The sequence below is a fragment of the Falco punctatus genome, assembly GCF_963210335.1.
Source record: "Falco punctatus genome assembly, chromosome: 12".
NCBI classification, from domain to species: domain Eukaryota; kingdom Metazoa; phylum Chordata; class Aves; order Falconiformes; family Falconidae; genus Falco; species Falco punctatus.
In genome coordinates, this window is record NC_137592.1 from 34,320,414 (window position 1) to 34,347,708 (window position 27,295).

Below are 27,295 nucleotides of genomic sequence, written 5' to 3' on the forward strand. Positions count from 1 at the left end.
CCCGCCGCCGCCATATCGCGTTCGGCCGGCGGCAGCGCGGGAAGCTGGGCAGGCACCTCCTCCGAGGGGTCCTGGGCACGGCCCGGCCCGGCCGTGCCCTGCCGCTCCGCCCTGGCGGGGCGGTGCTGTAATACAAGTCCCAGGAGCGGCGGGCGTGGCCGCTGGAGCGGGGCTGTCGGGCCGCCTTCCTGTCGTCAGGTACGGCCCCGGGGCTGAGGAGGGGGCACCCCGGGGCTGAGGAGGGGCCGGCGCGGCTAGAGCCACCCGTAACCCGTCCGTGAGGGCCGGCGCGGGGGCCCAGGCTGCCGCCTCTGCGGCGGCCGTTGGAGGCGTGGGGCGGCCCTGAGGGGCCGGGGGCGCGCAGCCCACCCGCCTCGTCCCGGGGGCTGCCCCGTGCCTCGCCCCGCCGCAGCCGCCGTCTGGGGCGGCTTCAGCGCCTTGACGCCTCCCGCGGCTCGGCCACGCTGCCAGCCCGCGGCGGGGGCTGCCCGCGGGTACCGGCGGCTGCGGGGCCGGCCCAGGGCCAGCGGCGGGTGCTGGGGAGGGCGGTGGCGCGGCTTGTGCGGAGCGAACAGCTGCCGGGGCTGCCCCGCTGCCGGGGGCCGAGGAGCGTGCCCAGGCTTAGGCGCCGCACATGGAGAGGGGGAGTCTGGGGCGCCAGGTGGGGAGAGGGGGGACCGCGGCTCGGTATGTGCGGGATGAAGCCGGGCTTTGGGCAAAAGTCAGCCAGCAGCGGGCAAGATATTGGGGCAGAAACCAGGAAGCAGCGCAGCTGTCCGCAGGGACGACACGGGGACGCGGTCGGTGCCTCCCGTGTCCAACGCGAGCTTCCGGAGCCGTCTGGGTTAAGCAGCTCAGGGGCTGTTCTAGCACCATCTCGTTTACAGCCGCTGGAATTGCCTTGCGAGTGTCCGAGCTGCTGAATGTGCAAGCTTGCAGTTTCACACTGCCTTAGCCTAAATAGTCAAGGCATCAGATAAATGTCAAGCGTGAGTGAAGAAAGCGGCTTGTTCTCATGCTGTCTCTAACAGTAAGTTGGATGTGCTTGAAATAGAACTGCCTGTATTGGACTGCTGTGAGCTGGCTGGGCTATTTTAAGTGTTACTAAACCTTGTGGCTGGCATCTTTTGGGAGACGGGACTGAGGCAGCCACACGGTAGGATTCGCTCCCTGGAGCAGCTTTGCAGGAGCAGTAGCTGGCTCTGCTTGGGGTGCTGCTGTAAGCCTGGGGGTAACGGAGCGAGCCCTTGAAAATCCAGGCCGCTTTCTGCTGGGTTTTTCCCCCTTGCTGTGGGAATTGACTGCAGCAAAGCTAATGCAAGCAGCTTTCAGAAATGGCTCTAGGTTTCTTGCTGTGTGTGTAGAGAAATCAGGCAGCCCGGTGAACTCTCTTTGCGCAAAGAAATGGATCCAAGGATATATATTTTTGTTCTAAGATTATAATCTGCTGTACTTGGAGATGGTCAGTAGCTATCTATCTGAAATGAAATGTTTTCATAGTTAATTGTAGGGACTGAAAATAGAAAGTCTAAAGCAAATAGAACAAACAGCTGAAAAATCTGACCAAAAGCCATGGTTACTTCCCCCCCCTTGTCTTTTCCCCTTACATCTATGACCCTTTGCTCAAGTCACCGCAACAGTTTTGGAAGGTATGCTAGTGAGAAACTATTGAATGATTTTTCTGGTGATCTCAGAAGGTTGTATGTTGTGCTGGTAGACTCTTGTTAGGTGTAAGCTGGGGCTGTTAGGTTGAAGGCTGTTTCAGGCATTCTGTGCATCTTCAGACATCAGCACACCCAACTATTTGGGAGTTCTGTCTATAGGTGCTGTCTTTGAAGAGCACAGAACTGACTTAAAACCTGGTTGTTCCCTTGCTTAGCAGTGAAATGCTCCGGGTAGATTGCTGCACTCCCTTTTCTGGATGTCGGCGCTGACGGAGAACAAGGGAGGTGTTGAAGGACGTTCATAGCTATTTCTCTGCTTGTGAGTTTCCGCTTGTGGTCAGGTGTCATGCCTGGCTGCAGTGACAGAGCCAGTCTGCGGTCACCCTATGGATGGTGTTGCACCACTTGCTCTGGAAGCACGTACCTGGGTTTGTGGTGCTGTGCACAGTCAGTGGAGGGCTTCAGGAATTTCTGTGGGACCACAGTAGGTTGAGTACTTCTTAATTTTAGCCTCCCAGTGCTTAGTGGCACAGGAACAACTCATTGCTATGCTCATTTAGGTTCCAGCATCAGCAGCATCAGGTACTTCAACAGTAAGTAAAGTGTAACCTGATTTTTAGAAACATTCTTATTCCTAGCAATTAATGACAAGACCTACTAGGGTTTCAACCCAAATTTCTCTGCGTTCTTTGCGCTTGACTGTAACTCTGGATAGACTGTGCCAGACCAGAGAAATGGGGAGTTGTGAAGATGACATGATTGCTGCTTCTACAAGTGCAAAATGATATTGGAAGATCTGTTAGTTTTTGGAGAGGTGAAGGTGGGGAGCTGACACATGCACCAGTGAGAGCAAGTGCTTGAACAGAAGCACACGTGCCCTTCTGCAAAGGAGACCCCATGTGCATACGTGCGCACACACGGTCAGGATGCTCAGCGCATTGCTTCTCCCAGCTGAGATTGGGGGAAGAGAGGCAGCCAGAGCTTCCTGATCTAAGGTGAGCAAGTATATGCTGAACTAATAGAGCATGTGGGAGTGCAGTTTCTTTGGTTTTGTTTCATTTAGAAAACCTCTTCTTTTGCTGCGTAAGAAAATTGTACTTGTTTTGATGGAGCTTTTTGGTCTCCCTATAAGTATATGGTCGCAGTTCTTGGGGTCATGATTCCAGCTGGACATGCTGAATCAGTCAAAGGAGATTCCTCAGACCTTCAACCAGCTTCTGCTGTGGGTGCGGATGAACTGCAGAGGCTGCTCTAAGAGAGGTGCAGCTCTGGGGAGAGGAGGGGTGGCTCAGCAGGATGCAGAAAAGGGACACATGCCTAGCTCAGGGTCTGCACAAAGCCCTGTAGAAGGCAGCCCTCCTCTTAACGCTGCTAGCTTTTGGCAGTAGCAGTAGCTTCTGTGATATAAATGGTTCAAGCTTAATTTTTCTGTGGAGTGAAAGCCCTTCCTTTGATCTGTGATGAATGTTAGTGTTGGTAACTGTCCCTTTGGTTTGCGATGCGAAGTGAAAAGGCACCTGTTCTGCCTGAGCTGGCACGTGTACTGCCTCCTGCAGCCAGTGTCCTCCTGGTTCTCTGGTAAAATTTGCCTCAGTCTTTTCAATATTTCTGGTTTATAGCTTAAATCCCTGTTGCTGGTGTCCTAAATGAGAAATCACAGAATGTATTTTGCATAACTCTTAATATTGTACAGTTGGGGAAAATTGTCAGTAAACTGTTTCATATTGATTTTTGCTGTTCCTCTCTCCCCCTAGCTGTGCCCTGTGTGGTCTTTGAAGAAAAAGGCACCCTGCCTAATGTCAGGTGTATTAATGCCTCCTATTAAGAAGTCCTCATAGGAATCTGGTTGGAAAGTGATGTATTTATGTCCTTGTATCATATAAACTATCATTAGAAATCAAAATCTGAAATGGAACTTGACAGTGTGCATAGTTGTTGGACAGAATTTTTTTTCTCAAAAGATGTGTTTAACTCCTATTTGCAGATAGAGCAGGGAGGGGAACTGCAGGAGGAGAATTGGCGCTGGGACAGATGACTAGTGTAATGAAACCATTCCAAAAAAGGCAGGAGAGGAGAGAGGCTGGAGCTGGATGCAGAAAGCATGGGGAGGAGTGGGGGATCCTCGGGGGACAGGGCTGTGCAGAGAGGAGAGGGGGGTGGACCTGTGTGGCCGAACTGGGGAGAACAAATGTTTGGCAAAGGCGGGAAGATGTGACAGTTTCAGAGTAGGGTTGTGGCCAGTGGCAGAAGAGAAGATGGAGTCTGGCTGGATGTTTGTATTTCAGTGTGGAGAAGAGCACTCAGGTTTGGAAAACCCTTGCAGCTTGTTAAATCCCGTGTTTTCCTTTAGCTTTTAATACATGATCCTGTAAGGATCACTTCACACTTCTTACTGTTTTCTTTTCATAAAGCCAGTGAGTGTTTCTGCACGCCCTGAGTCTGACAAGTGGCAGCAACAGGCTGCGCTTGCTAAGCTTTGTGTTTGCTCTGAAGCATTATCCTTGTCCTGAGCCAAGGGGAAGCGCAGCCAACTTCAACCCTGCTGCTGCCGCCCCAGGCCTCGGTACAGCCCCCTGCCTCCTAGGGAGGCTGATCTCTGGAAAAACCTTTCCCAGTCCTGGTAGAAAACAAAATTGCGACATAGTTGCTAGAACATCAACATAGTTTCCTACATTTTAACCAGCTGGGCCTTGAGCTGCAGCCGCTCGCTTGACCAGATTAACTTCTTAGGATGTGCAGCCTTCATTTCCTGTGTTCCTCTGACTAATCTTAATTACGAAACTGTTCAGACAGGGTAGCCAGCTCCTGCTGGAGTGAAAGGACCAGTGTCCTGCTCTGGCAGAGTGTGCTGCTTGGCACATGGCTCCAGTGAGCTCCAAAGGGTGAAGAAGAGTTTTCCAGCCTGTCTGGCAGAAAAGGTAAGCGTCTTGGTATGATTGCCTGCCTGCCGTGCTAGGCTGTGGTGCTCCTCTGCCCCAGGAGGAACCAAGTGGAGAACTTGGAAGTAAGATTCATCCTCTTAATCTTCCAGGTTCGGGCGCAGTCTGGAGTGTGTTGAAAATATTGGCACTGGTGATGAAGTCCAGTTAAGTTCCTGGAGGAGTCTCTTACAGAATCACTTAACCAAGAGGTGCATTTGAGGAAAATATTGGTTAGATTTTTCAGTCATAACTCATGACTGAGGCAGGAAACAGATTTAGATATGTGAAACCTTCAAAACAGCCCGAAATAGCCACTTTGGTGATCTCCATGGAAACTCAGCTGTTCTGTAGCTTTGTGGGGGCCTTATACAAGAGCTGCTGCCTGGCTTAAAAAAAAAAAAGTAATTTAAAAACCCAAACCCAAACCTGCTAGATCTGAATTTGGGATGGTCCCAGGCATACCAAATGATGAAGTGTGGCCTGTAGCAGAAGGGGGGCTGTTCCTGGGTCCTTCTGGAGCAGCTCTGCTGGAGAAGAGCTTGATGTGGCTTTCTGGGTTGCTGACTGCAATGTAGGTTACGGTGACTGCTGCAGGAAGAAATGGCTTTGTGGGAGGGACTCCTTGGTCTGCATTCATCTCTTACATGTAAGACTGCAGGATACTCTGTTTGAACTTTGCACGTGCCCTGTGGTTATAACTTTTGGGCACAGAGCATGCTCTGGATACCAGTCTCTATTTTGGGAACACCTTGAAAAAGAAATTGCTCAAATATTACTGAGGTTTAGGAGCTCTGGAACGAGGCAACTGGTTTCTGGATTCTTTAGAGCTGTCAACAGTATGCATAGCTGGAGCTGTAAGCCTGAGCTCTGCTCCATGCCAGGAACTCCCTGTTGGGAGCATCTCTGACGGTTTTCCTCGGGTGGGGATAAAATGGGAGTGTGCAGGTGGGCCAGATATGGTGGCCCTGTAGTGATCAGACTGCAGATGGGCTGTACGGGTGCCCAGTTGTGAGCGGTGGTTCTGCTTGGCTGAAGGGCCAGGGGAGGCAAATTGGAGCAGAGTAGCATGGCACTGTCCCTTCTTGCTGCTGTCCAGGTACTTCAGAAACTTTAAAAAGGAGGAAAGTTCTTCTTGTGAAAACTCACTACTTTAAAAAAAAAAAAATAGACAGAGAAAATGTGTAGGAATTTTAGTCCTCCTTCTAAGGCATCCACAAATGTTTTTTGCATTCTGCAAGTGCTAAAACTGGGTATGGGGTGGGAGCATGCTGACTGCATCTTCCAAGAAGCTAGAACCAAGTGATAAAAAAAGATAATTTTCTTTAGGCTGACTGAAACACTGATGTCTCTTCTAACAGCTGTTTTTCAGCTAGGGGAAAACTGTTAAAGAATTGAACAGACCTGGTTTTTTGGAAGCACCTGGGCAGGACTGTGCTCCAGATCCTTAGACCCAAAGGAGAACTCTGCAACAAATCAGCTGCAGTGACTTCTCTAAGAGCTGATCTAAGCCATCTGCTTGAAGCATGAAGCATTATCAGTTTCTTGACTGAGATATGATGTTGCAGAATTTTTATAGTTATGCCTGGATTTGCTGCGGGAGATAAAGGCCTTACTCTGATTGCTAGCAAAGACCTTTCTCCCCAGACTAGGGCGTTTCTTTTCTCTGATGTTTAATTAAGTTGGACCCTAGAGCTCAAATCTGTGAGTCCACATGCTAGTGTTGTAGTCCACCTCCGTATCAGGGAGTCAGTTGCTTTATGTGGGGACGGTTCTTTGGGGATTTTGTTGGGTGGTGGATTTTTAAAATATTTTCCTCTGCTGCTTCTCACAACTGATCAAAGAGCATGCTTTCTTCCCTCTGGCTCTGTTATTTTCACCTTCACAATTGGCTCTCGCTGTGTGTTTTCATTCATGCGGACAAATTGTTCTGGCATGTACATGATGTGTACATGACCAGGGCATGGCTGGGTGCACTTGGCTGCCTTTGCCAAAGGTCCTTGGCTTGGGCTGCCTGTACACCCTGAGGTTTTTTGTATGCAAGGGCATCTCTACTTGCTCTTCAGAGCCTTGCTCAAGTTACAGTACCTGCCTTGTGTCCCCTTCCCAAGGGGAAATTAAAACTGTCTCCAGTTGGGAGCAGATGGGTGAGGGTACACCAATGTGACCTTCGTAGCTGGTGTTCAAGGAAGATAGGGAAGACCTGCAAGACTGATTTTATTATTTTAGCATTCTGTCTCTGTTACAGCCAGGTGACATCGTGGTGGCCCAGGAAGCATGCAGCTGTGGCACTGGAGGCCCTGAAGACTGTTCGGCTTGCAGAGAGGAATGCTACGGTGGGCAGTGCACTTGGAAGGTGGGCCGCGGAGGGTGAACCACGCAGCCGTGGCCGTCGGGCACAAGGTCTATTCCTTTGGCGGATACTGTTCAGGAGAAGACTATGAGACTCTGCGGCAGATTGACGTCCATGTTTTTAATGCAGGTAGATTTGTCCTTGTGCATGAAGGAGTTGCTTGCCTGGCTGGGTTATTACTTTTCTTGCCCACTGCTGCTTAACATGTTCCACTCTGTAACACGCTGTCTGTTATCAGCATATATGGTAGCTTCTCCCCTTGTGCAGTCCTGTATTTTCGAGCCTCAGGGGCAGGGGAGGGGCTGTGGTTCAGCAGAATTTTAGAATAAGGCCTCACTAGAAGTAACCATATAGCCAGTGGTTTCTTTTGTCCTTGTTCTCTGTGAACAGTAACTCAGCTAGGTGCAAAGAAGTGTTTAGCTCGTTCAGGTCCCCCATCCGGTTGGCAGCATGACCATGCTCAGCTGCCCCTCTTGTGGAATGGGAAGGGTGGGAGCCAGTGTGCTTGTTTAAGGCTCCAGGTTTAGACTGCTGAGCTGTGTCCCTGGGGGGGCAGCTGACAACCACTGCCAGCATGATGGAGTCAACAGGGGCATATGGCTAGGATAGGGGCCTTCCCATTTTGGCAGCAGCTATCGTGCAGGCTCACAATGTGGCTTAGAACAGCATCCAGAGCTGGAGCTGTTTGCATAGGGTAGCCAGTATCCATCATGAGGCCAAGTTGGAGCAGTGACTGCGCTGCGAAAGGCTATATTTTTTGATGCAGTGCTCTCTTTGAACTGAAGAGGTTACTGAACTGGTCCATGAAGTATTTCCCTGTAATTAAGCAAGTATTTGAAAAACTGCACAGATGCTTGGATGTGTCCAGCTGAACAGAGACAAGAGCAGAGAACCAGTGACCACTTTCGCAGACAGGACAGCATGCTGAATGCTCTCCCAACATGCATGTGGCGTGTAGGTAAAACTAGTTTGTCTGCAAGACACAGTGAATTCACTTCTCTAAATTTGACTCTGGAGAAGACTGACTTGTGCAGTAGTGGATATAGCCATTGGCTACACAGGGCTTCCAAGAAGACCCGCTCACAGTGCCCGGGGGAGTGTAGCTCAGGATCTTGTGAACAAAGACATCTCTATCCAAAGAGATTGGGCTCTTACATTCAAGACAGTTGAATGTCATGGCTTGTAAAATGCACTGGTAGAACATTGCTCTTATGCTGGAAGCATACTTACCATGCCCAAAGGAATGCTCTTGCATTGTCTTTCCTTTTTACCACTCCCAAATATTAAAGTGTTATGGTGCTGCAGCTGCCACGTGGGAGGTGACGCTGGCTTCTCAAGCCCTTGCTCAGTTAGCATTGCTGGGTTCCAGTGCTAAAGCCAAGATGCTGGATTTTGAATGATCTTTCAGTCTTCTAAAGAGGAAGACTGTGGTTGAAGTAGGAAACATCCCATCCAGCTTGAATTTAGCACTGGCCGTGCTTCCTCAGTGCCCTTCCTGCCTCTGGGGTAGGTGCTCACCTTTTAAGATGCCTGACCCTTTCCCTATGTTAGTATTTCAGGAGAACTGCAGACTGTTTTCTTCTATATTTTTGTGTTGCCTCCACACTGAAACCAAAACTGAAGGCTGTATGTGTGGTAGAGGGAGGGTGGGTGTCAGGGTGCTGTTATGTAGTGGCAGCGTAACACTTGCTGTGACTTTTGCACTGTCATTAAACCCTGTAATACCTGTTGACTGCTCTGGCTACTGTTGAACCGTGACACACAGGCTGCCAGGAAGGAGAACCTGTAGTCACAGGGAGCTCCTGCTAGTAACACAAAGCTTGCAGGGAGAACTCGGGTATGGGGGGGGGGGGGGGGGGGGGGGGGGCTAAAGGAGACAGACAGCTGTCTCATCTAAAGCTTAAAAAACAAACCAAACCCTATTCCTACAAAGCTGCTGCACTGCTTTACTTAAACTGCACTACTGCAAGTCCAAATGATGCCTTCAGGTGTGCTCCCTTGCATGTTGCTGCAGTGAACTTCTGTGCTGCCTATTCTTCCAGCTTTGAGTCTCTTCAAAAATGTTACTAGCCTGAAGTAGTGTCTGCATTCATTATCACCTCTGCACTTTCTCCTTTCCCTTTTTTTTTGTGTGTCTGTGTGCACTGTACTTTCACTCACAGTCTACGATGAGCCAGAGTGGAAACCTCTTCAGTGTAATTGATGCAGAATAGAACCTGTTTCTGTCCAGAGTCCTCTGGTCCTCTAGTGCTTCCTCTAGTTTTGCCTGTGACAGGGGCTTGGGGAAAACTGTGCTTCCATATTCCTTAACTACCCGCTACTCAGGGTCAGACACAGCTTTGTCTTGCTTACTAGACTGCTTCTGCACCCTGTCATAGCAGGGAAAAGCACCGTGCAGAATGGGTTGTGACCTGTCGGCATGTGTAGTGGGTTTAGCACTTGACTTGATTTGTGCTTTCAGTGTCTCTGCGCTGGATCAAACTGCCTCCAGTGTGGACAAACAGCCGAGACCATGTGAGAGAAGTGCCCTACATGAGGTATGGGCACTCAGCAGTGCTCATAGACGACACTGTCTACATATGGGGCGGTCGCAACGACACTGAGGGAGCCTGCAACGTGCTCTATGCCTTTGATGTCAGTAAGTTCCAGCCTCTCACTCTTCCTTGTCACAATTGCCCTTGATGAGACCTTCTCTCTGCCCCATTGCACTGCTCCCCAACTTGTTTTCCTGTTCCTCAGTCTCTCTACAAGATGACAGTCTGGAGGAAATGGTGCAAATGGGGAATCGGTGTTGCTGGCTGCTTCAGCATGTTCAGAAAGGCAGCAGTGTGGCCAGTGTGTCTGAACACTTGACTCTCTGTAAAAACCTTTGAACAGAGATTACTGAGCTTGACTCATAGTCAAACTGGGTTTAATTTTTCTGTCAGCTTTGTGTGCTCTCTCTGCTAGCAACTACGACTGAAGCATTCACTCTGTGTATGTTTTATTCCTTAACTGTGGCTGAACGGTTGCAGAGAGAAGGGGCTAGAACTCTCGAGGACTGTGGCTCCTTTCCAGGGTGGTCCGTCCTTCTGAAAGCATGAGGGACAGTGAGGAATAAAACACAGATGTTAGGGACAGGATGGCAAAATAAGGGGAGGCATGAGCCAAGTTAGACAAACCTGAACGATAAACTCCTTGAGCCTTTTGGTTGGCTTCTCCGTAGTGCTGCTGGAACACCTGGGGAGAATGGGCACCATCAGGAACTGGATGGACATGGGTGTTAGGAAAGGAAGGGAATACATCTGGATTCTGAAGGCATGTCCATCTAAATGCTGACCAGTAACTGGCTTGCTGAACTTGGAAGGAAACTGCTTGCTCTGGTGCTTCGTCGTGGGTTCCCTTCCTCGCCAGGAAAGTCTCACAGCTTGGAGCTGCTCTCTGGGCACAGGGTTTCCCCCTTCTCCTGACAGATGCAGCTGGGAAGCTACCAGTAAACCTCTGTCTACGCAGAGGCCTTGTAATGGCAGCTGTCTGGTCTCCCTGCCAACTCCAGTGCTTTAGCATTAAGTGAAAATTAACGGAAAGGCCAGACTTCAGTCCTGGTCCGAACCCTCTGCAGCTGTCTGTACGTGCTGTGCCTGTCCCCTGCCAATCCTGGAAAGTGAGGCTGGCAGCCGCAGTCCCATCTGGTGTAAGTTCCACTGTGGGAGTCATATCAGGCTGGATGAAGTCCTGGCTGAGTGCAGTTTTCTCCCCTGGTGTGCAGAGCTTATCACAAATTGAGGTCTTTTCCATCTCTAATTTGACGCGTGGCGCTTGGGTGAGCTCTTGCTGCTACCATGTGACTGGGCTTGGAAGCAGCCCCATGAAGGAAAGGAACTTGATAGCCACTGCAGCTTTCTCACTAGAGGCTGCGCAGGGATTCTGTTGACCTTGCAAGACCCTTCGTGTGATCCCAGCTGGAGCCTAGGTGGGTATCTGTGCCTGCAGGCCAAGTTCAGAGAAGTTATCCTTGTGAAGAATGTTGCTTTGGCTCCGATGTTACCACAACCTGAAATAAGCACTGCTTTTGGCAGCTCGCAGCAGTTAGGGAGGGTGGGAGGAATGTCTCCTGCTGCCCTGAGGCTTATCTGTGCCTCTCCAGGCTCTTGGGACAGGTGCCTGTTAGTGCTTGGCAGTGAGCTGCTGGCTTGGCTCCATGTTGCCCTGGCATGGAGAGGAGTTCTGGCTGGATTTAAAGTCCTCCCCTAAATCAAGCCAAGCCCTGGAGTGTGCAGGCTAAGGGGCTGAATCTGGCTCGTGTGGGCTTACAGGGAGCAGTGTGAAGGGGGCCATGAAGGAAGAAGAGTGAGGAAAGCTCCCCTTGAAGAGGGGATGAGAATGTAACAAGAGGAGCAGATAAGGCAGGGAGAGCTGCACTGCAGAGATGGGGATGTGCACAGTGGCTCTGTTGACACAGTGAGCTTATGGTTAAGTGAATTCTGCTGGGATTTGAGAGTTGTCTTTCCTCAGTCAGTCAGCATCTCCACGGTGTGAGGTCAGTTGAGCCACTTGGCATCACTGCTCCATTGTAATTGAAACTGTAAATGCAGAGTTGATAAGTGACTCACAAGTAGGCTTTGCAAGAGATTAAATAAAAATAACATCGCTCAAGCAGTGGTGTACTACTCACACTTAAAATGTGAGCTGTTTGTCAGGTTGGGCAGAGTCTGTGGCCATGGCTAGGAGCTGAGACCTCTGTCATTGCCCCTCTGGAGGCTCAGGCAGATGGCCTCACCTGAAGAAGCTTGCAGCCTCTCTGGAGAAGCAGGTGCTGTGTGTAAAAGAGAGAAGGATTTCTGTCTTAGAAATGAAGAACAGTAGTAAAGAGCTATTCCATCCCCACATCTGCTGTATTTTCTTAGTGTTGCCTTCTGTTTTGTTTCAGACACACACAAGTGGTTCACGCCGAAAGTGTCTGGAATGGTCCCAGGAGCAAGAGATGGGCACTCAGCCTGTGTCCTGGCAAAGAGCATGTTTATCTTTGGAGGCTATGAACAGCTGGTGAGTAGTCTCTGTAACTGTTCTTTGGAGATCCCTTGGGAAAGAGGGTGTTCCTACCCAGGACGCTGGTATAGGCAGGATACAGGGTCATATTTGTATCCATAGTTGCTTTCATTTTATAACTCTGCAAAGTTATGGCATTAATTACCCAGGTTATGCTAATTGTTTTGTGGAGAAGATGGTTGGGAAAGTACGCCTAAACAGAAGGTGGATTACTATTTTTTTTCTTTCCCAAAACATATAAATTTGTGGAGGTAAAAGTAGAAATATTTTTATATATACTTTTTTCCTGGCTCATTTCTCTGCCAAATTTAGAGAGATAAATACATAAATTTTTTAATAAATGTATATTGATCTACATTTATTTTCATTTGTCTGAGAAATGAGCCAGAAAAATCGCCTTCCAACATCTGCAGTGTGGCTGTGTGTTTTTTTCATAATCTGATGCATGTTCCCTGTATTCTGTGCCTGCTCTCACATCTTGCTGATCCCCTCCAGTAAATACTTGCTTGCCCTCCTATTAAGAACGTCTTCAGCCAAAGGTCATCCTGCACTAGCTGTCAGTGTGCCTACTGCTCCTTTGAGCAAATCCTTATGCTCTGATCTTAAGAAGTGGGTAAATACCATTTCAGCCAGTCACCAGACTCCAGAAAAACTGTGCAAAGTCACATCTGTTTATTTGGAATGAAGCTAAGGCTCTGTTACGGAAGTCTCTGGTTATTCCCTCTCTTCTGAGGACAAGAGTATGCCAAATCCATGATCGTGATTATGGCTTGTTCAAATGTGGCTTGTTTTTAACTAAGACCAAACAAGCCTGTAGCTGTCTTGCTGCCGTCTCCCCAGCCTGGAGGAGCAGGGATCTGTGCTGTTCCTGTGAACGCAGGCTTTTCCAGGCAGCTAGCTGCAGATGAGTTTTGTGGGATCCTCAGAACCCAGAGTGTATTTGCTGCTGGAAGCTTAGCTTCCTGGAAGTAATTTTAGCTTCTGCCTCTCATCAGGTGGCCTTAGCAAGGACAGTCTGTCTCGTTAGTGCCCCTTTCTTCTGTCACTGCATGGAGTAGAAGCAGGTTTCTGCTGTGAATGTACATACTGTGTGCAGGACAGCCTTGAGGGGAGGAGCTGAGCACCAACCAAATGGGAAAGCTGCAGGCAGAGACAAGACACCTTTGAGGAGAAATGGATTTTGCCTCCCTCTTGTAAAGTGATAAGTGCGCTGCCTACCCTGACGTTTTGGAGCAAGCACCGTGTCTCTTGGGAATTGCTGACTCAAAGGAGAGTAGGTCTGTAGGACAGCGTCCTTTCTGGGGTTGGATGTGACCAGGCTTCTCAGTCCCTTTGTGACCAGACTGCCCTGCTGTCTTCCAGGCTGACTGCTTTTCAAACGATATCCATAAATTGGACACCACAAACATGATGTGGACCTTAATCTCTGCCAAGGTCAGTGTTTGCTTTTCCCTCTGGTTTGTGGAGAAAGTCTTGTATCTGCTATTCTCTGCTGCCTACACTTGTCTCACAGCTCCTGTCTGGTGTGGCTGAGATCTGCAGGAGGGGAAGCTCTCCAGGAGAAAACAGCCACCCCAGCTTCCCCATCAAGATGTGTCGTCTCCCTGGGTAACCTGCATTCTTTCTCCTGTTTGGTTTTACTCTGTCCCTGCAGGGTACACCAGCTCGCTGGAGAGACTTCCACTCCGCTACCATCATTGGAACAAAGATGTACGTATTTGGTGGCAGAGCTGATCGTTTTGGGCCATTTCACTCCAACAATGAGATCTACTGTAACCGCATTAAGGTGTTTGATACAGAAACAAACTCCTGGCTGGACTCCCCTCCAACTCCAGTGCTCCCTGAAGGCCGGCGGAGCCATTCAGCATGTGAGTGTGGGTCTGCTGAGAGAGGAGGACAGTGGAAGGAAAATCCTGGCTGCCTCAGAAGGGGTGTCTGCTCTGCTTGGTGGAGATGTGTGTTAGCAAGGGGTATGCAGAGCCTGGCTTCTGTGGAAAGCCACTGCCCGCTGCAAAGCCTTGCATGTAACCCTGCACATGAAGGTGATATAAGCAAAGGTGGATAACCAGCACAGCTTTGCTTTGTGTTTGATATTGGGACAGGGACCTGGGCTCTGCCTCGGGTGGCACACTGATGTCTATGTTTACTCCCCACAGTCAGCTACAATGGGGAGCTGTATGTATTCGGTGGCTACAACGCACGCCTGAACAGACACTTCCACGACCTCTGGAAATTCAATCCAGGTATTTATGCTTTTAACTTTTTGCAGTGATAGCGCTCAAGGCTCTCAAGTGTGTGAGTGCTCAGGTGAGCATGTTCTCCAAGGGCTAGGAGCCTGCTTGGGGGTAAATGGCTCTTCTGATAGCATTGACAGGAACTTGCTGCTGTGCTTGGGGATCGCTGTTCCTCCTCAGACTGTCTCCAAATCTCAGTTAGAAGGTGGAAAAGCAAGTACTGCTGAAAGACACAGCTAATCAAATGGGCAGTTGGCAAAACTTTGTCTTGTTCTTAAATATGCAAAAGTGTTGGCAGGAAAGAAGATGTGGGAAAGCAACGGGATTAGGGGAGCCAGAGGGTGTAGCTGGGGAAACCACTCAACTTGAGCTGTAGGATCACCATACCACACTCTCTTGGCACCAGATCAAACTGTGCAGCAGAAGAGGTGGTTGTTCAGCAGGTACCCTGAATATCAGTCAACCGTGAGCTGGTTTGGTGTCCTCGGGCACTTTTTGCTGTCCATTAGACTGATTTTTGTTTGCTAATTGCTTTGCATAGTAAAGTTACCTGAGAGCAGCTGACTTGCTGCTCCCCCAGCTGATCTGTGAGCTAGTGTGAGAGGTCCCGAAGCTTTCAGTGCTGTGCATTAGCGATTAATCACCCCCCAGCACCTCAGCCACAGAGAGCAGCAAGGACAAAGGCTGCTGCGGTCTTCTCCACCTGGTTCCATTCCGCGCGCTCCCACAACCAGGCTGTCCCAGCAGTCTCCACTCTGCAAAGGTGCTCTGCATTCACAGTGGCTGCCAGCAGATGGAGGTGGCTCCCAGCTCTCCTTCCACGTCTGGACCGCAGCAGGGTGCTGGGGGGAGGAGGCTGCATGCTGCTGGAGCTCGGCCCTTTGCAGCTCCCTGTCATGTCCAGCTTGCTGCCAGGGCATCCCAAGGTGCTGACGCTCAAGCTTTGCAAGCGAAAGGCCTCGATATGCAACTCCCGTCTCAGCAGGCAGAGCTCCAGGGCTGTGCCTAGTATCTAAGTGACACTTCAGTAACAACCTCATAGAAGGGTCGACAGGGAGGGTGGGTTCTGGCTTTAAATCCATAACCTGCTTATATCTGGGTCTTGTCCAGGCTCCTGTGACAAGCTGGTGCACTCTTTCCCACCCTTTAGTTTCTCTTTCTTGGAGGAAGATTGAGCCCAAGGGGAAAGGCCCATGTCCTCGACGCCGGCAGTGCTGCTGCAGAGTGGGGGACAAAATCATTCTCTTTGGAGGCACCAGGTGAGTTGCGTGGTGTGGCTCTGTGAGAGGGTTTGCCATTCCCTTCAGCACAGCGTCCCTCCACTCTCTGCCCCTTGCTGTAGTCAGATGCACTTCAGAGGTTCATGGCAACTGTCTGCCTACCTTACAAGTGTAAGAAATCATGTGGATCAGGGCTCCTCTAGGAAAAGGCCAAGGGAGGGTTTGAAGATATCATGTAAGCTCATAAAGTGCCTGTTGACAAGCCCTCTTGTGCCAGAGGAGGCAGAAATGTAACAGGAGGGGCTGGGCAGTAGTCGAGCTTTCTGTGAAAGAGGTAGTGGGAAGTGGGGAGGAGATCCTGCCTTCAGAAGGACAAATATCCCAGTCTGCTGTGCTATAGCAGACCTCGGGCTGAGTTATCCTCCCCTACATGCTGCCCCGCTTCTCCCACCGGAGTTTTTCTTTCGTGGGGAAGTGTAGTGTCTGTCAAGCTGCAGTGGGATGTCAGGTCAGCTGGGAACTGTTTGAGGAGCCCATACACACAACAAGGCAATGTTCTCTTCTGTGCCAGTGTTCCTTAGCAAAGTTTCCATTCACAAAAGGGACCTGGTGTTAAGGATTTAGCTGTCAAACACTGGAGGTGATACTGTCAGGGTGTAAGGTGGCTGGATGTGGCCAAGAGCCTTAACAGCTGCTGAAAGAAAGGAAGTGGCCCATCACCAGGGCATGCTCTGTGCCGTCTGGAATGACAAATCGCAGCTCTGGAGCACAGGCCTATTTGCCATCTACCTTGCAGAGACATCTGAAGTACTTTCAGCCCTCCACATGGTTTGGAAAGCTTTGGGGTTTTCTCTGGGACCCTGGGAGTGGCTTTTTGGGAATACTTCTGAAGACAGATTGGGGCAGAGAACAAGGCAGGGCAGGTTCTGCTGATGGACTCACTGTACCAGTGTGTGATGAAATGAAGGGCCTTCAAGCCCCAGGATTGGCGGGGGGGGTGTGTGCTTAGCTGTAGGAGCTTGTGTGAGGGAGTGCTTAGTGCAGGGGAGGTAGGCAGAGGTGCTGAGTTTCTCCAGTCTTCTCAACAGTACTGGCTGCTGTTCTGGATGGTAGAAGACTCTGGAGGGCATGATGGCACTTCCAGATTCTCTCAGATGCTTCGGTGTGGATTTGTGTTACAGTGGCAGCTGAACCCTGATGTTAAACCTAGGTGCTCCTAGGAAATGCCAGCAGACCACAACAAATACTGACACCAGCTTTTTGGAGTTTGATCTTCCTCTGCCGGGCAATGCCTGATCTTCCTCTGCCGGGCAATGCCTGATCTTCTGCACAGAACAACTTCAGTATTCAGCTTGTTCCTTAGTCCAGGCTCAACCCCAATGCAGGCCAGTTCATGGGCACCAGTGTGGGATAGGAAGAGCTGCTGGCAGCCAGGAATGCAGCCTGCTTGGACTGCCAGGAGGGTCTTGCAGGCTGGGGAAGGGGGAGATGGGGGTGAGGACTGGGTTTGCTTCCTGTAACAGTTATCAGGTGTATTCTGGAGCTGCCTGGCGAGATAAGAAATTTTCCAGGAAGTCGTTGTAATGGAGAACTCCCTGTGGTCTGCCTCCTGACCTGTGCTCCCCTGCCCAGGAAGGGGGAGGAGGCGCTCACAAGGCGGGGATCCGGCAGGGCTGCTTGGAGGATGAGCTGGCCGGCTCAGCTTTCCAGGCAGCATCAACTGGGGACAGGCAGGCAAAACTCCTTTGTGTCCTGCCTTCCCTGACAGGATTCATATACATTGTAGACTGTTTACTGCTGCAGGGTGCCTGCTCCTATGGCATCCAAATTCTTATTTTGTAGTCCTGCCCAGAGCCTGGTCTTTTTGCCCCAGCTGTGGTCTCTCACTGTGACCAGGAGCAATCCTGTCACTTGTGTCCCATTTAAGTGACCAGGAAGTCTTGCAGCCCTAAGCTCAGTGTTCCTGTTAGCTGTGTCACAGCTGGGGCCTTGGTCTGGTCTCCCCAGCATGCAGAGACCACCCACAAGGGAGAACGAGGGGGAGAGGGAATGCTATAAAACAGAGTTTAGCTGAACAGATGCTAATACAGGTTTGGCTCGAGGCTGTGTCTTCCCTGACAACACGCAGGAACGCCTGGCTCTGGTGAGGGAGTGGGGCACTCTCTGGGCCCTTGGTGCAGGGCCCAAGGCCCTTTGCCAGTGTGCCCATTTGCTGCGTGGCTGGAACAAGCAGTTTTGCTGGGCTCTCACTGGCAAAGGGGTGCCCTACAGCCCACTGTCTGGGAGCTGCAGCTCTCCTGGTCTTGAACTCCAGGCTTTCCCTAAGTGCTTGCAGTTTGGCGATTAAAACCACAGACGCTGTGCCTGCTGGCTTTCCTTTGAAAGATAAGGGATGGTCTGGGGTTTCCTGTGACATGGATGTAAGATTAGATTGTGGCATGGTAAATGCACAGGGTGGAATTAAAGGGGCTCTTGCCTGTATCCAGGCAGATGGGAACCATCAGCAATAGCATTTCTCTGCCAGCAGTGAGCTGTGCCCTGCGGTTTGTGCTGGGGTTATGGGAACCCGGGGGTGGGGGGCAGGTACTGTCTCATGTTGCGTGAGATGTGAAGCTTAGCGGGTCATAGGTGGGGAAGCAAGTGACACTGGGGTGAGAAGTCACTGCATAAGGTCTCAGCTAAGCAGTGAGGACACGCTAAATTGCCTTGTCACAAACCGAAGTGGGACTTAAAACACCTTTTCTTTCTTTCAAATTCTTCAAATGACCGTTAGCCATGGGAGTGCTTTCCCCCAGTCCAGGCACTAGCATCCCAGCACAGGCTGGTCTGTCTGTGCTGGGGGGGATGCAGTGACCACTCCCTCAGGTGCTTTGCCTGTTCCATCAAGACTGCAGAGGAAGGAAACCATAGGGGAGGCTGCCTGTTCCCTAGACACATCTGAAGTCGTAGCTCTTCACTAGCATTTCAGGACCAACATCAGATGGGAGTATCGGCAAAATGAGATTAGGTTAAAACAGCTGCTGCACTGATCTGTGCCTGACACATGCTCAGTTACAGTCTTCTGAGATGCCATCCCCAGATGGCAACAGAACCTAAAACTAGTCCAGCTTCTGGCCTAGGCAGATGCAAGCTAGTAAAATAGGGTGTTTTCCTGGCTGCATGTTGCTAACCTGTGGGCTTTTGCTGGAAAGATTGTGCTAATGCAGGAGGTACATATGGCTGCTGTGGACAAAGAGGAAAAGAGCTGCCATTAAGCCAGATGAAGACCTCAGCATCTCCTCCAGGTGCTTATTCTCTGCTGCTGCCTTTGCTGCTCTGTATAAAAAGCTGAACTTCTGCAAAGCACTTTCCATATTTCCTCAAAGAAAGCAGCTTGGCTTATCATAGTCTGGTCCACCGCAGTGCTGGGGTGGTGTGATATGGTGCGCGCTGCCTCTGTCCCTGGCATCATCAGTGTTCCAAGAGCTTGCAGACGGAAGTATCTAGCTCACGTGTTTCCATGACATGACTCATGAGTAACATATGGCTTGTGGCAGTCTACAGATATTTCATGCAGCCCTGGGAAGCTAGAGCTGGGGTGGGCAGGGAGAGCGCAGAAGTGTTGCCTGTTAGCATATGGCTTCTTTTGTTGCTTCTCCAGGTTGCAGAAAACTTGGCCACTAGCTACTTGCTGAGTCTGCCACCATCTCTGGAGGTGGGTCATGGTTCCCATGATCTGTGGCCCCGCAGCACAACTAGAAAGCCTTGCAAAAAGTCCTCTTGGGTCTCCAGCTTATCTCCCCTGCCTCACTGGGGACACCAGCACAGCTTTTTGGACTTTGTACTGTGCCATTGTGTGATGTCTGATTCTTCCTAGATCACTTGCCTGTCCCATGTCATGTTCTTCCAAATCCTCTTACTTCCCATTGCGTGCCTCCCCTTGGCCATGAGGTGAAGCTGGCCTGAGGTCTATAAAAAGACATGGTGTGGGCTGTGGCCTGCTGCCCCAGGCGGAGTTTTGGGCCAGGTAGGGATGGGCTGAGCCCTGCCTGCCCAGGCAGTTTGATCTGTGTGTGTTTCCTAACGTGTTACTAGGGCAGCCTTCCATGATGCGGCATTGCTGTGAAGCTGGTTAGTCGCAACAGTGCGGGTTTCTCTGGGTGATGCCAGCCTGTGTGTCCCTGCCTGCTGTGGAGCAGCCCATGGGGCCTGTTGTACACACAAGAGCAGGACAGATGCTTGTGCAAACACACCTGCCTGACTTCAGGAGCTGCTGTAACAGCCCTTCTGCAGCCTGCTCAGTCATCCTCAGCCTTGCCCCGGGGCTCAGCTTTGCCTCTCTGAATGTAGCTCTTTGGAGGGCTGGATCCACTGAAATTGCTGAGCATGCAGAGCCCTGAAGCAAGCCTCAGCTGTGGAGGCAGCTATTTGCCAGCACCATCCTCCTGTCCTGAGGGTGGGTGCCACGGCGCTGGGGGAGGTTGCAGGGTTGCCCAGTTGTTGGAGAGCCATTTGGGAGGTACCTGGGGAGGGAGGAGTATGAAACCAGACAGAGGTTGGTCAATGTACAAGTGGGTAAAAGGGATGTTCCCAGCAGAGTGTACCCTGTGTTTGGCAGTGCAGCAATGTAAGAGAGATAGGTGATGTGGCGGGGAGGCTTGCAGTTGGAGCCACTGTGGTTGGGCATGAGGAGGCAGCAGCCTCCCCCATTCCGTGCCGTGGCTTGTGGAGGAGATGGTGTGTGGTTCTGCCCACTGGCTCTGTGTGGCTCTGCCTGCTCTGCAGGGAGCTGGGACAGTGATGACTTTGGGTTCTGCTGGGGGAAGCAGAGGGATCAGAGGGCCCCGGCATGGGGCAGGCAGGCCAGAAACAATCTTGGACTTGCTCAGCCCTTGGGGAGCCCAAGGGACTGCAACTGGTGCACAGCATTTTGGCACCAACTGACACACTTTGTTGGCTTCTGCAGCCCGTCTCCAGAGGAGGGAATGGGTGATGAATTCGACCTGATGGATCACTCTGATCTCTACATCCTCGACTTCAGTACGTGAGCACTCCCTGCCCAGCTTGTGCCTCTCACCACAAGGTGCCCTGTGAGCAGGCCATGCTGTGAAGCACCATATCATGTCCTGCACGGCTCCAGGTGCCGGCCTCTCAGAGCCTGGCAGCTGCCTCTGACTGGTGTATGTGGCTTAAGGCAGACCAGCCAGACATACAGCTGTGCTTGCAGGCCTGAGCTGGGCTTATGGCTCTTCATGCGCTCCTTCACACGTACTTCTTGTGGGAGCACAGAAAACTGCTCCAGCCTCGTCCCACAGAGGGATGGTCAGGCTGCTCTGCCCTGTTTCCTGTGGCACTGATTGCATGATGCCTGGACCCCCCTCTCAGTGTCCAGATGAGGACTGCTGTGGCTAATTGCCCTCTTTCCACAGGCCCCAGTCTAAAGACACTGTGTAAGCTAGCGGTGATTCAGTACAGCCTGGACCAGTCCTGCCTTCCCCATGACATCAGGTACTGCGTGCCTTGCTGGGAGGTCACCCCATGGGTGCTCCCTGTCCTTGGGGTGCTCCAGCTCTGGCTGAGGGCTACCTGGGGCCCCCCTCAGCCCTGTGTGGCTTTGGGGCAGGCTGGGCTGGAGACCACAGCTGCAGCAGATGCGCGGTGGAGCTGCTGCAGCCCTGGGCACTGTGTGTGTGCTTTCTCTCAGTCTATCCCGTTGGTGTGTTACAGATGGGAGCTCTCGGCCATGACAACAAACAGCACCATCAGCCGCCCCATTGTCTCCTCCCAGGGCTGACACCGGTTCATCCCTCTGCCACCCTGCCCTCACCCCTCCACACACCGACGTCTTGCTCCACTGCCTGCATGAGTTTTTAGCCCTTTCAAGCAAGGAACATGTGAGCTCGGTTTGTCTCGCCCTAGCTAGGCCTCCCTCTGCCCTTGTCACGCTTTGGGCAGCATGAGCGTGCAGGCAGAGCTGGCCACTGGGCAAGAAATCGGCTTGCCCCAGCAGCACAACTGTGAGCCCTGCTCCTTGCTGATGGCTCCAGCATCTCCTGCTTTCCTTCCCCTTGTCTGTGGAGCTGCAGCTGTGCTGGACTAATCCCTGGACTCTCCAAGGGCCTGAATCAACTCCTACCACCAGCCATGGCCCTGGGGTTGGCCTCAGGCTGTGAACTGTTCCCATGTGGCCTCAAGGGAGCAGGGACCTCGCCTGCACCCACCAGCGCTGAGCAGCTTCCTGGCACCGAATGGCAGGTCCCAGCCCCAAGCTGAGCCAGATGTGGGGGCCTGGGCCCAGCTGGACTCTCTGCCCAGCTCCCGTTGTAAACAGCAACTGGGGGGAGTTTTATAAATGGTGAGGCGGATGTGATTTGTGCTGCTCTGTGTGTCCTAGCAGGTGAACTTGGAGGAGAGAAAGGTGGGAGGGGAGAGACTGAACCACAGTGCTCTTCCCCCACAGCAGCAGGCCACCAGTGGCTTGTGGCAGCTGTGGGCTGTGGCTGGTGTGAGCCACAGCCCTGACTGGGGTGGGAGAAGGGGAGCTGGGCCCCTCTGTGCCTTGCTGTGCCTGCCTCCTGCCCAGGGCTGTGCTGCCCTGCGAGAGGCTGGGGGGAAGGTGGTGCATGTGTCCGGGGCTATGCTGCCTTGAGAAGGTGAGTGCCCCACAGCTCCGGGCCCCAGGGAGGGAGGCAGAGGGGATGTCTGGGGCAGCCTTCCCAGGCAGCACAGAGGGCTGTGCCCAAGCCCCTTCCTATGGAGGTGAGGAGTATGATGTGAAGAGGAGCTTTGGTGACAACTGTAGTGGAGCAAACACGGGTGAAGCCAGGGAAGCACTCGGGTTGTTCCCTGGGATGTAAATCACGGCAGCCAAGAGGTAGTGGTGGCTGCCTGCTGGGAACAGGTAGCAGAGGGCCCAGGCCGTGTCTGCTGGCATGTTATGCAGGAGCGTTGATCTGCTCTGCAGAGGGGTCTGGCCAGGCTGGGCTGAGGCCACTGTATGAGGTTCAGCCCAGCTCAGTGCCGGGTCCTGCCCGTGGGGCACACCAGCCCCACACGACACGATGGGCTGGGGGAAGAGCAGCTGGGAAGCTGCCCCACCATGGAAAGGGCCTGGGGGGGGCTGGCTGGGCCAGCTGAGCACGAGCCCCGTGTGCCCAGGTGGCCAAGAAGGCCAACAGCATCCTGGCTTGTGTCACAGCAGGACTGGGGCAGTGACTGTTCCCCTGTGCTGGGCACTGATCCTGGATTCAGCTTTGGGCCCCTCACTGCAAGAGGGACGTGGAGGGGCTGGAGCGTGTCCAGAGACAGGCAGCGGGGCTGGGGAAGGGGCTGGAGCACAAGTCTGATGGGGAGCTGGGGGGGGGGGGGGGGCAGGTTCAGCCTGGAAGAGACTTGAGGGACAAGGTTGTAGCAAGGTGGGGGTTGGTCTCTTTTTCCCAAGTAACAAGCAACAAGACAAGAGGAAATGGCCTCAACTTGTGCCAGGGGAGGTTTAGATTGGGCATTAGGAAAAAATTCTCCACAGAAAGGATGGCCAAGCACTGGAATAAGGTGCCCAGGGAGGTGGTGAAGTCACCATCCCTGGAGGTGTTCAAAAAATGTGTAGATGTGGTGCTTGGGGACATGGTTCAGTGGTGGGCTCGGCAGTGCTGGGTTAATGGTTGGACTTGATGATGTTAAAGGTAGTCTTCAACCTAAATGATTCTGTGTAGCCAGGGTCAAGTGCTGCTGCTTATCAAGTAATACAAGGTTGCAGAGGTGCCTGGGCTCCTCAGCCTGTGGGAGGTGCTCAATGTGGGTGCAACAGAGCAGTGAAAACCCAAGGTAAGACAGCGGAAGGCACCACAACTGTGACAAGAGCTTGTTCTTCATGTACTGGCAGCACGTTGCTGTAGTGGGTGATGAGCATCAATGGCAGGGCTGGGGCCTGACGGGAGCCAGGGTGCACTGACAATGCTTTGGCTCAGGGAGAGCACCCTTGGGCTCCCCTTTTACCTGTGAGGGCTGGGTGGGCATCTCCCATGCCTTGTCCAGCAGCTCCAGCGCCCTGGCTCAACCAGCTGCCTTGGCCACAGGCTCTCTGTCAAGTCATGCCATCAAGTGGTGGTGTTTTTTTACCGCAGCATCTCCTTCCCCAGCACTGAAGCACCAAGCTCATGCTCCTTGTAGGGTGCCAGGTACAAGGGAACACCCGCTGAGCACCCAGGCTCACTGCGCTGGGCAGCATGGCACTGAGTGCAGAGGCTCCCCAAGGTGCTCCAGGCTCTGCCCAGACATGGCCAGCACTGGGGCTTCTCTGGGGAGAATCACAGTCTCTGGAATGTTGAGTGGAGATGACAGGCCCAAGAAAGGCTCAGTGCTCCATGCCAGCTGCCCCTAGGAAAGCAAACCTTTGGTGGGGAGCCAGCTTCTCTAGGAAGAAAAGGGGCTCACCAATGAGAGGGTCACAGGCACCCTCCTCTCCTTCGAGGGTTCCCTCAGGGTCAGGGGCTCTGTGGCCCTGACCTCTCTGCCAGGACCCTGCCACAGAGCTGGGGATAGGACACTGCTCACCATCTTGGTCCAGGTGTCTCCAGTGCATTTTCTTGGCACATCAGCTCCCTTCCCCAGCACCCAGCTTGGTCATCAGTGATGCTAGCAAGCAGCTGCTGGGGGGATGGACTAGCCACAGGCTTTCAGCCCATCGTGGGCCTTCTGCTGGGCTGGCAACGACTGTGGGACAGGAGCTGGGCGGATGTGTGCCCCACAGGGGGATCCCTGCTACCTTAACCATCACCCCCTCCTGAGCAGCCAGGTTTGCTTTAAAGACCCTGGCTTCCTTTTATTGCTTCCCCTCTCGGATTGCAGCCGGCTGCAAGGGCTATTTTTAGCAGCTTGCCTTCTAAAAATAGCCATAAGCTGTTTGGAGTTGCGTCACCAGAGGTAGCTCTCTCCATCAGCGGCTTGGCCCCTGCACCCCAGGAGGGTACAAAAGGAGGCCTGGAGCAGCAGGGTCAGCAGGTTCAGACGCAGCCAGAGGCGAAGAACGAAGCGGTGCACTGCCAGCTTCAGGCATCCCAGTGCTGGCAGCATGACCATCTTCTGCACCCGCTGCCACAGGCCGCTGCAGGCAGAGATGAGCTGCCTGCCCAGGAGGGGCAAGCAGGGGCCCCGTCCCTCGAAGCCTTTCAGGTGAGCTGCCTCCCGCCCTCAGGGCTGTGATGCCCCCCTAGCTGGGGGGAGCCCCAGGCCAGCTTGCCTAGTGCCTGCCAACCCTTGCAACGTGCTGGCACCAGCCTGGGACAGCAGGGCTGCCAGCCGGGGCGTGGGCAGGTGTGGGAGCTTGGAGGGGCAGGGGAGTTTTGGGTGGTTGAAGAGCAAAGGCAGATGCGATGGGCTGGGGCTCACGTTCTGGCGCTGGATGCAGCTTCCATTCTTACGGGGTTTGGTGGGGAGGTTGTGGCCCTTCGGTTTCCCCCAAAGGACAGGTCATCATCCAGCCTGGCCCCCAGCGAGAGGGGCACCAGCCACACCAGCAGCGTGTCCCCCTGGGCAGCTGTGAGCACCTCTGCCCACCCCTGCTGCACCGAAACAGCCTCCAAAGGTTTGCCGTCCTAGAGGCAGCTGGCATGGGCGCCAAGCCTCCTTAGGGGAGCATCTGTGCTCCATGTCACCAAGCTTGGAATTCTCCCCATAGTGGTGGGTGGGGAATACCATCCCTCTCCCTCCCTGGACATGTCTCCCCAGCCACCTGGCTTTGCAGGTCAACCAAGAGTGCCTCCAAGGCTCGCCGAGACCAGATCAATGCGGAGGTGCAGGCGCTGCGCTCCCTGCTGCCCATCTCAGCACAGGAGAAGGAACGACTCTCCTACCTCCACACCATGGCCCTTGTGTGCCTCTGGCTGCGGGGGGCTCAGCTGTTCCCTCCAGGTACCCATGGCACTGCTCTCCCTGTGGGACCAGCCCTCGGTGCGGAGCTGCTCTCACTGCTGCCAGGGTTTCTGCTTGTGCTTTTGGCCAATGGCAAGCTGGCTTACATCTCAGAGAATGTGGATCAGGTCCTGGGCCTCTCTGTGGTAAGGGCTGCCCACTGGGCATCTGCAGTCGCTGTCTCTGTACCTGTCCCAGTGCCTTCCCTGTGTGCACGAGGTGCTGCCTTGGCAGACCTGGCCTGCAGCTCCAGCAGGCTGTGTGCTCGCGGTGCCAGCACACAAATCCCCCGGGCCCACAACAGTAGCCCCCTCTTTATCAGGTGGAGCTGCTTGCCCAGGGGGACATGGTCTTTGACATCCTGGATGGGCGAGTGCACGAGGAGGTGCACAAGAAGCTCCTCCTTGCCCAGGAGGAGCCTGGCAGGGGTAAGTGGAGCCTTGGCTGGCATCTCACCAATGCTGCCACCCTGCTCTGGCCCTTCGTGGCTGCAGTTGGAAAGCCAGGGGAACGAGGGAGCCCCAACCTGCTCCAGCTGGTTTGTTTCCCTGCAGAAGTCACATTTGTCAGCGAGATGCGCACATCCAAGGCCTTCCGGCTACAGCATGGGGGAAATCGGGCTGTAGCAGTGTGTGGGCGCTTCATGGCCCTGCGCTGGCCAGCCTCCCCCTCCAGCACAGCCTTCCTGGCCCTCTGCACGCCAGTCGCACGGTTGCCTGCAGACGGCAATACCAGTTCCCCGGATGACCTATTCCAGAGCACGCACATCCTAGACATGACATTTACCAATGTCACAGAGAGGTGAGGAGTGCCTGTGGGACGCAGGCTGGACAAGAGCAGCGAGACTCTTCAAGACACTTCCCAAGCCTTTTCCCTCCCTCATTCGCAATATCCCTGCTGTTTGGCTCTCTCCTCCATTATGCAACAGCTGTTCCTTGCTGCCAAGGTGCAGACCCTGCAGAGCATTCAGTCCCCCACTCCCTTTGTCTCCCTCAGTGTCACCTACCACCTTGGCTACCACAGGGAGGAACTGATTGGCCAGTCGTGGTACAGCCTCCTGCACCCTGAGGATGCTGACCTCGCAGCTGTCCAGCACAGGGCTGTGGGTGAGTGTCAGGCCTGGGGACACCCTTACATGGTCTGGCTATGCCTGAAACCTGGCTGTCCAGGACAGCAGAAACAGAGTGAATGTAGTACTGCCCGCTGTGGCTCCCCACTCCGACAAGGGCCAAGCAGAGCATTGGGTGTGCACCCCATATACTGTCTGTAAGGTCATGGGGAGCTTCCAAGCCTGGGGATGTGTGCCACAGTGCAGAGGCACGAGCCCACCCGAGCCACAGCTTTTTGAAAGGGCAGGGCTGTCACAGACCTGACTGCGCTACCTGTGGTTTATGTCTGGCTGGGGCCTGAGCTGCAGCTGCCCGAGGCAGGCTGCAGGCTCTGCGGGCAGCAGGCTGCTCTGCCCCGGGGCTGCCGTGCCGTGCCGTAGCCTAACGCAGCCCCTTGCCCGCAGCGCTGGGGGCCGAGCCGGGGCCCGCGGTGCTCCGTGTGCTGCGCGCAGACCGCACCTGGGCCTGGCTGCGGGTGGCGGCCCGGCGGGACGGCGGCGGCCGCTTCATCACCTGCACCAGCCGCTGCCTCAGGTGAGGGCTCGGGGGATGGGGGGAGGGCTCGGGGGAGGGCGGGCGGCGCCGCGGCCCGGGCCCCCTCTCACCGCCACGTCCGCTGCAGGAGGGAGGAGGCGGCCTATCTGCGCGCCCGACACCCGGCCCGCCGCCCCGCGGCGCCCACCGCCCCGCCGGGACGGGAGCTGAGCCTGCTGGCTGCGCAGCTCCGCGCCCTGGCCGACAGCCTCTCGCCGCCCTCCGCCGCGACGGCCCAGGCCTGTGCCTGGCCCGAAACCGCGGCCTTTCCGCCGGCGCCGCTCCCCGCCGGGCCGCCCCAATAAACACTACTTCCGCCCTCGCCCCTGTCTGCGCGTCACTTCCGG

General features: G+C 53.6%; 2 protein-coding genes across 9 annotated transcripts; both read left to right on the forward strand.

Moving 5' to 3' along the window:
* The first annotated feature begins 46 nt into the window (after window positions 1-46).
* KLHDC3 (kelch domain containing 3) lies at window positions 47-21,761 on the forward strand. Of its 5 annotated transcripts, XM_080408255.1 has the most exons (13): window positions 56-198; window positions 4,454-4,582; window positions 4,696-4,794; window positions 6,831-7,064; window positions 9,397-9,573; window positions 11,845-11,960; window positions 13,326-13,397; window positions 13,618-13,831; window positions 14,120-14,206; window positions 15,348-15,456; window positions 20,363-20,436; window positions 20,826-20,904; window positions 21,124-21,761. In XM_080408255.1, exons 4-13 carry the CDS (start codon window positions 6,911-6,913, stop codon window positions 21,188-21,190), a joined length of 1,149 nt encoding a protein of 382 aa, XP_080264381.1. In that variant the 5' UTR covers window positions 56-198; window positions 4,454-4,582; window positions 4,696-4,794; window positions 6,831-6,910; the 3' UTR covers window positions 21,191-21,761. The 5 variants fall into 5 exon arrangements, with proteins under 5 accessions (XP_080264380.1, XP_080264384.1, XP_080264381.1 ...); XM_080408254.1 differs by lacking the exons at window positions 4,454-4,582; window positions 4,696-4,794 and having other exon boundaries at window positions 47-198; XM_080408257.1 differs by lacking the exons at window positions 56-198; window positions 4,454-4,582; window positions 4,696-4,794 and adding an exon at window positions 697-1,030.
* A 112-nt stretch (window positions 21,762-21,873) lies between these two features.
* On the forward strand, window positions 21,874-27,266 carry NPAS4 (neuronal PAS domain protein 4). Of its 4 annotated transcripts, XM_080408247.1 has the most exons (7): window positions 21,874-24,567; window positions 25,139-25,451; window positions 25,628-25,733; window positions 25,860-26,106; window positions 26,302-26,411; window positions 26,819-26,948; window positions 27,037-27,266. In XM_080408247.1, exons 1-7 carry the CDS (start codon window positions 24,467-24,469, stop codon window positions 27,251-27,253), a joined length of 1,224 nt encoding a protein of 407 aa, XP_080264373.1. In that variant the 5' UTR covers window positions 21,874-24,466; the 3' UTR covers window positions 27,254-27,266. The 4 variants fall into 4 exon arrangements, with proteins under 4 accessions (XP_080264373.1, XP_080264371.1, XP_080264372.1 ...); XM_080408245.1 differs by having other exon boundaries at window positions 25,628-26,106; XM_080408246.1 differs by having other exon boundaries at window positions 21,874-23,220; window positions 25,628-26,106.
* The last annotated feature ends 29 nt before the right edge of the window (window positions 27,267-27,295 follow it).

What these genes read in the sequence shown, in the direction of transcription:
- KLHDC3 (XM_080408254.1), top strand. Translation starts at nt 6,911, where the DNA reads ATGCTACGGTGGGCAGTGCACTTGGAAGGTGGGCCGCGGAGGGTGAAC. An exon ending in CCGGCGGAGCCATTCAGCAT is followed by an intron (nt 13,832 to 14,119) that starts GTGAGTGTGGGT and finishes TACTCCCCACAG; the next exon opens with TCAGCTACAATGGGGAGCTG. An exon ending in CCTCTGGAAATTCAATCCAG is followed by an intron (nt 14,207 to 15,347) that starts GTATTTATGCTT and finishes CCCACCCTTTAG; the next exon opens with TTTCTCTTTCTTGGAGGAAG.
- NPAS4 (XM_080408245.1), top strand. Translation starts at nt 24,467, where the DNA reads ATGACCATCTTCTGCACCCGCTGCCACAGGCCGCTGCAGGCAGAGATG. An exon ending in AGGTCCTGGGCCTCTCTGTG is followed by an intron (nt 25,452 to 25,627) that starts GTAAGGGCTGCC and finishes CCTCTTTATCAG; the next exon opens with GTGGAGCTGCTTGCCCAGGG. An exon ending in TGCACCAGCCGCTGCCTCAG is followed by an intron (nt 26,949 to 27,036) that starts GTGAGGGCTCGG and finishes CGTCCGCTGCAG; the next exon opens with GAGGGAGGAGGCGGCCTATC.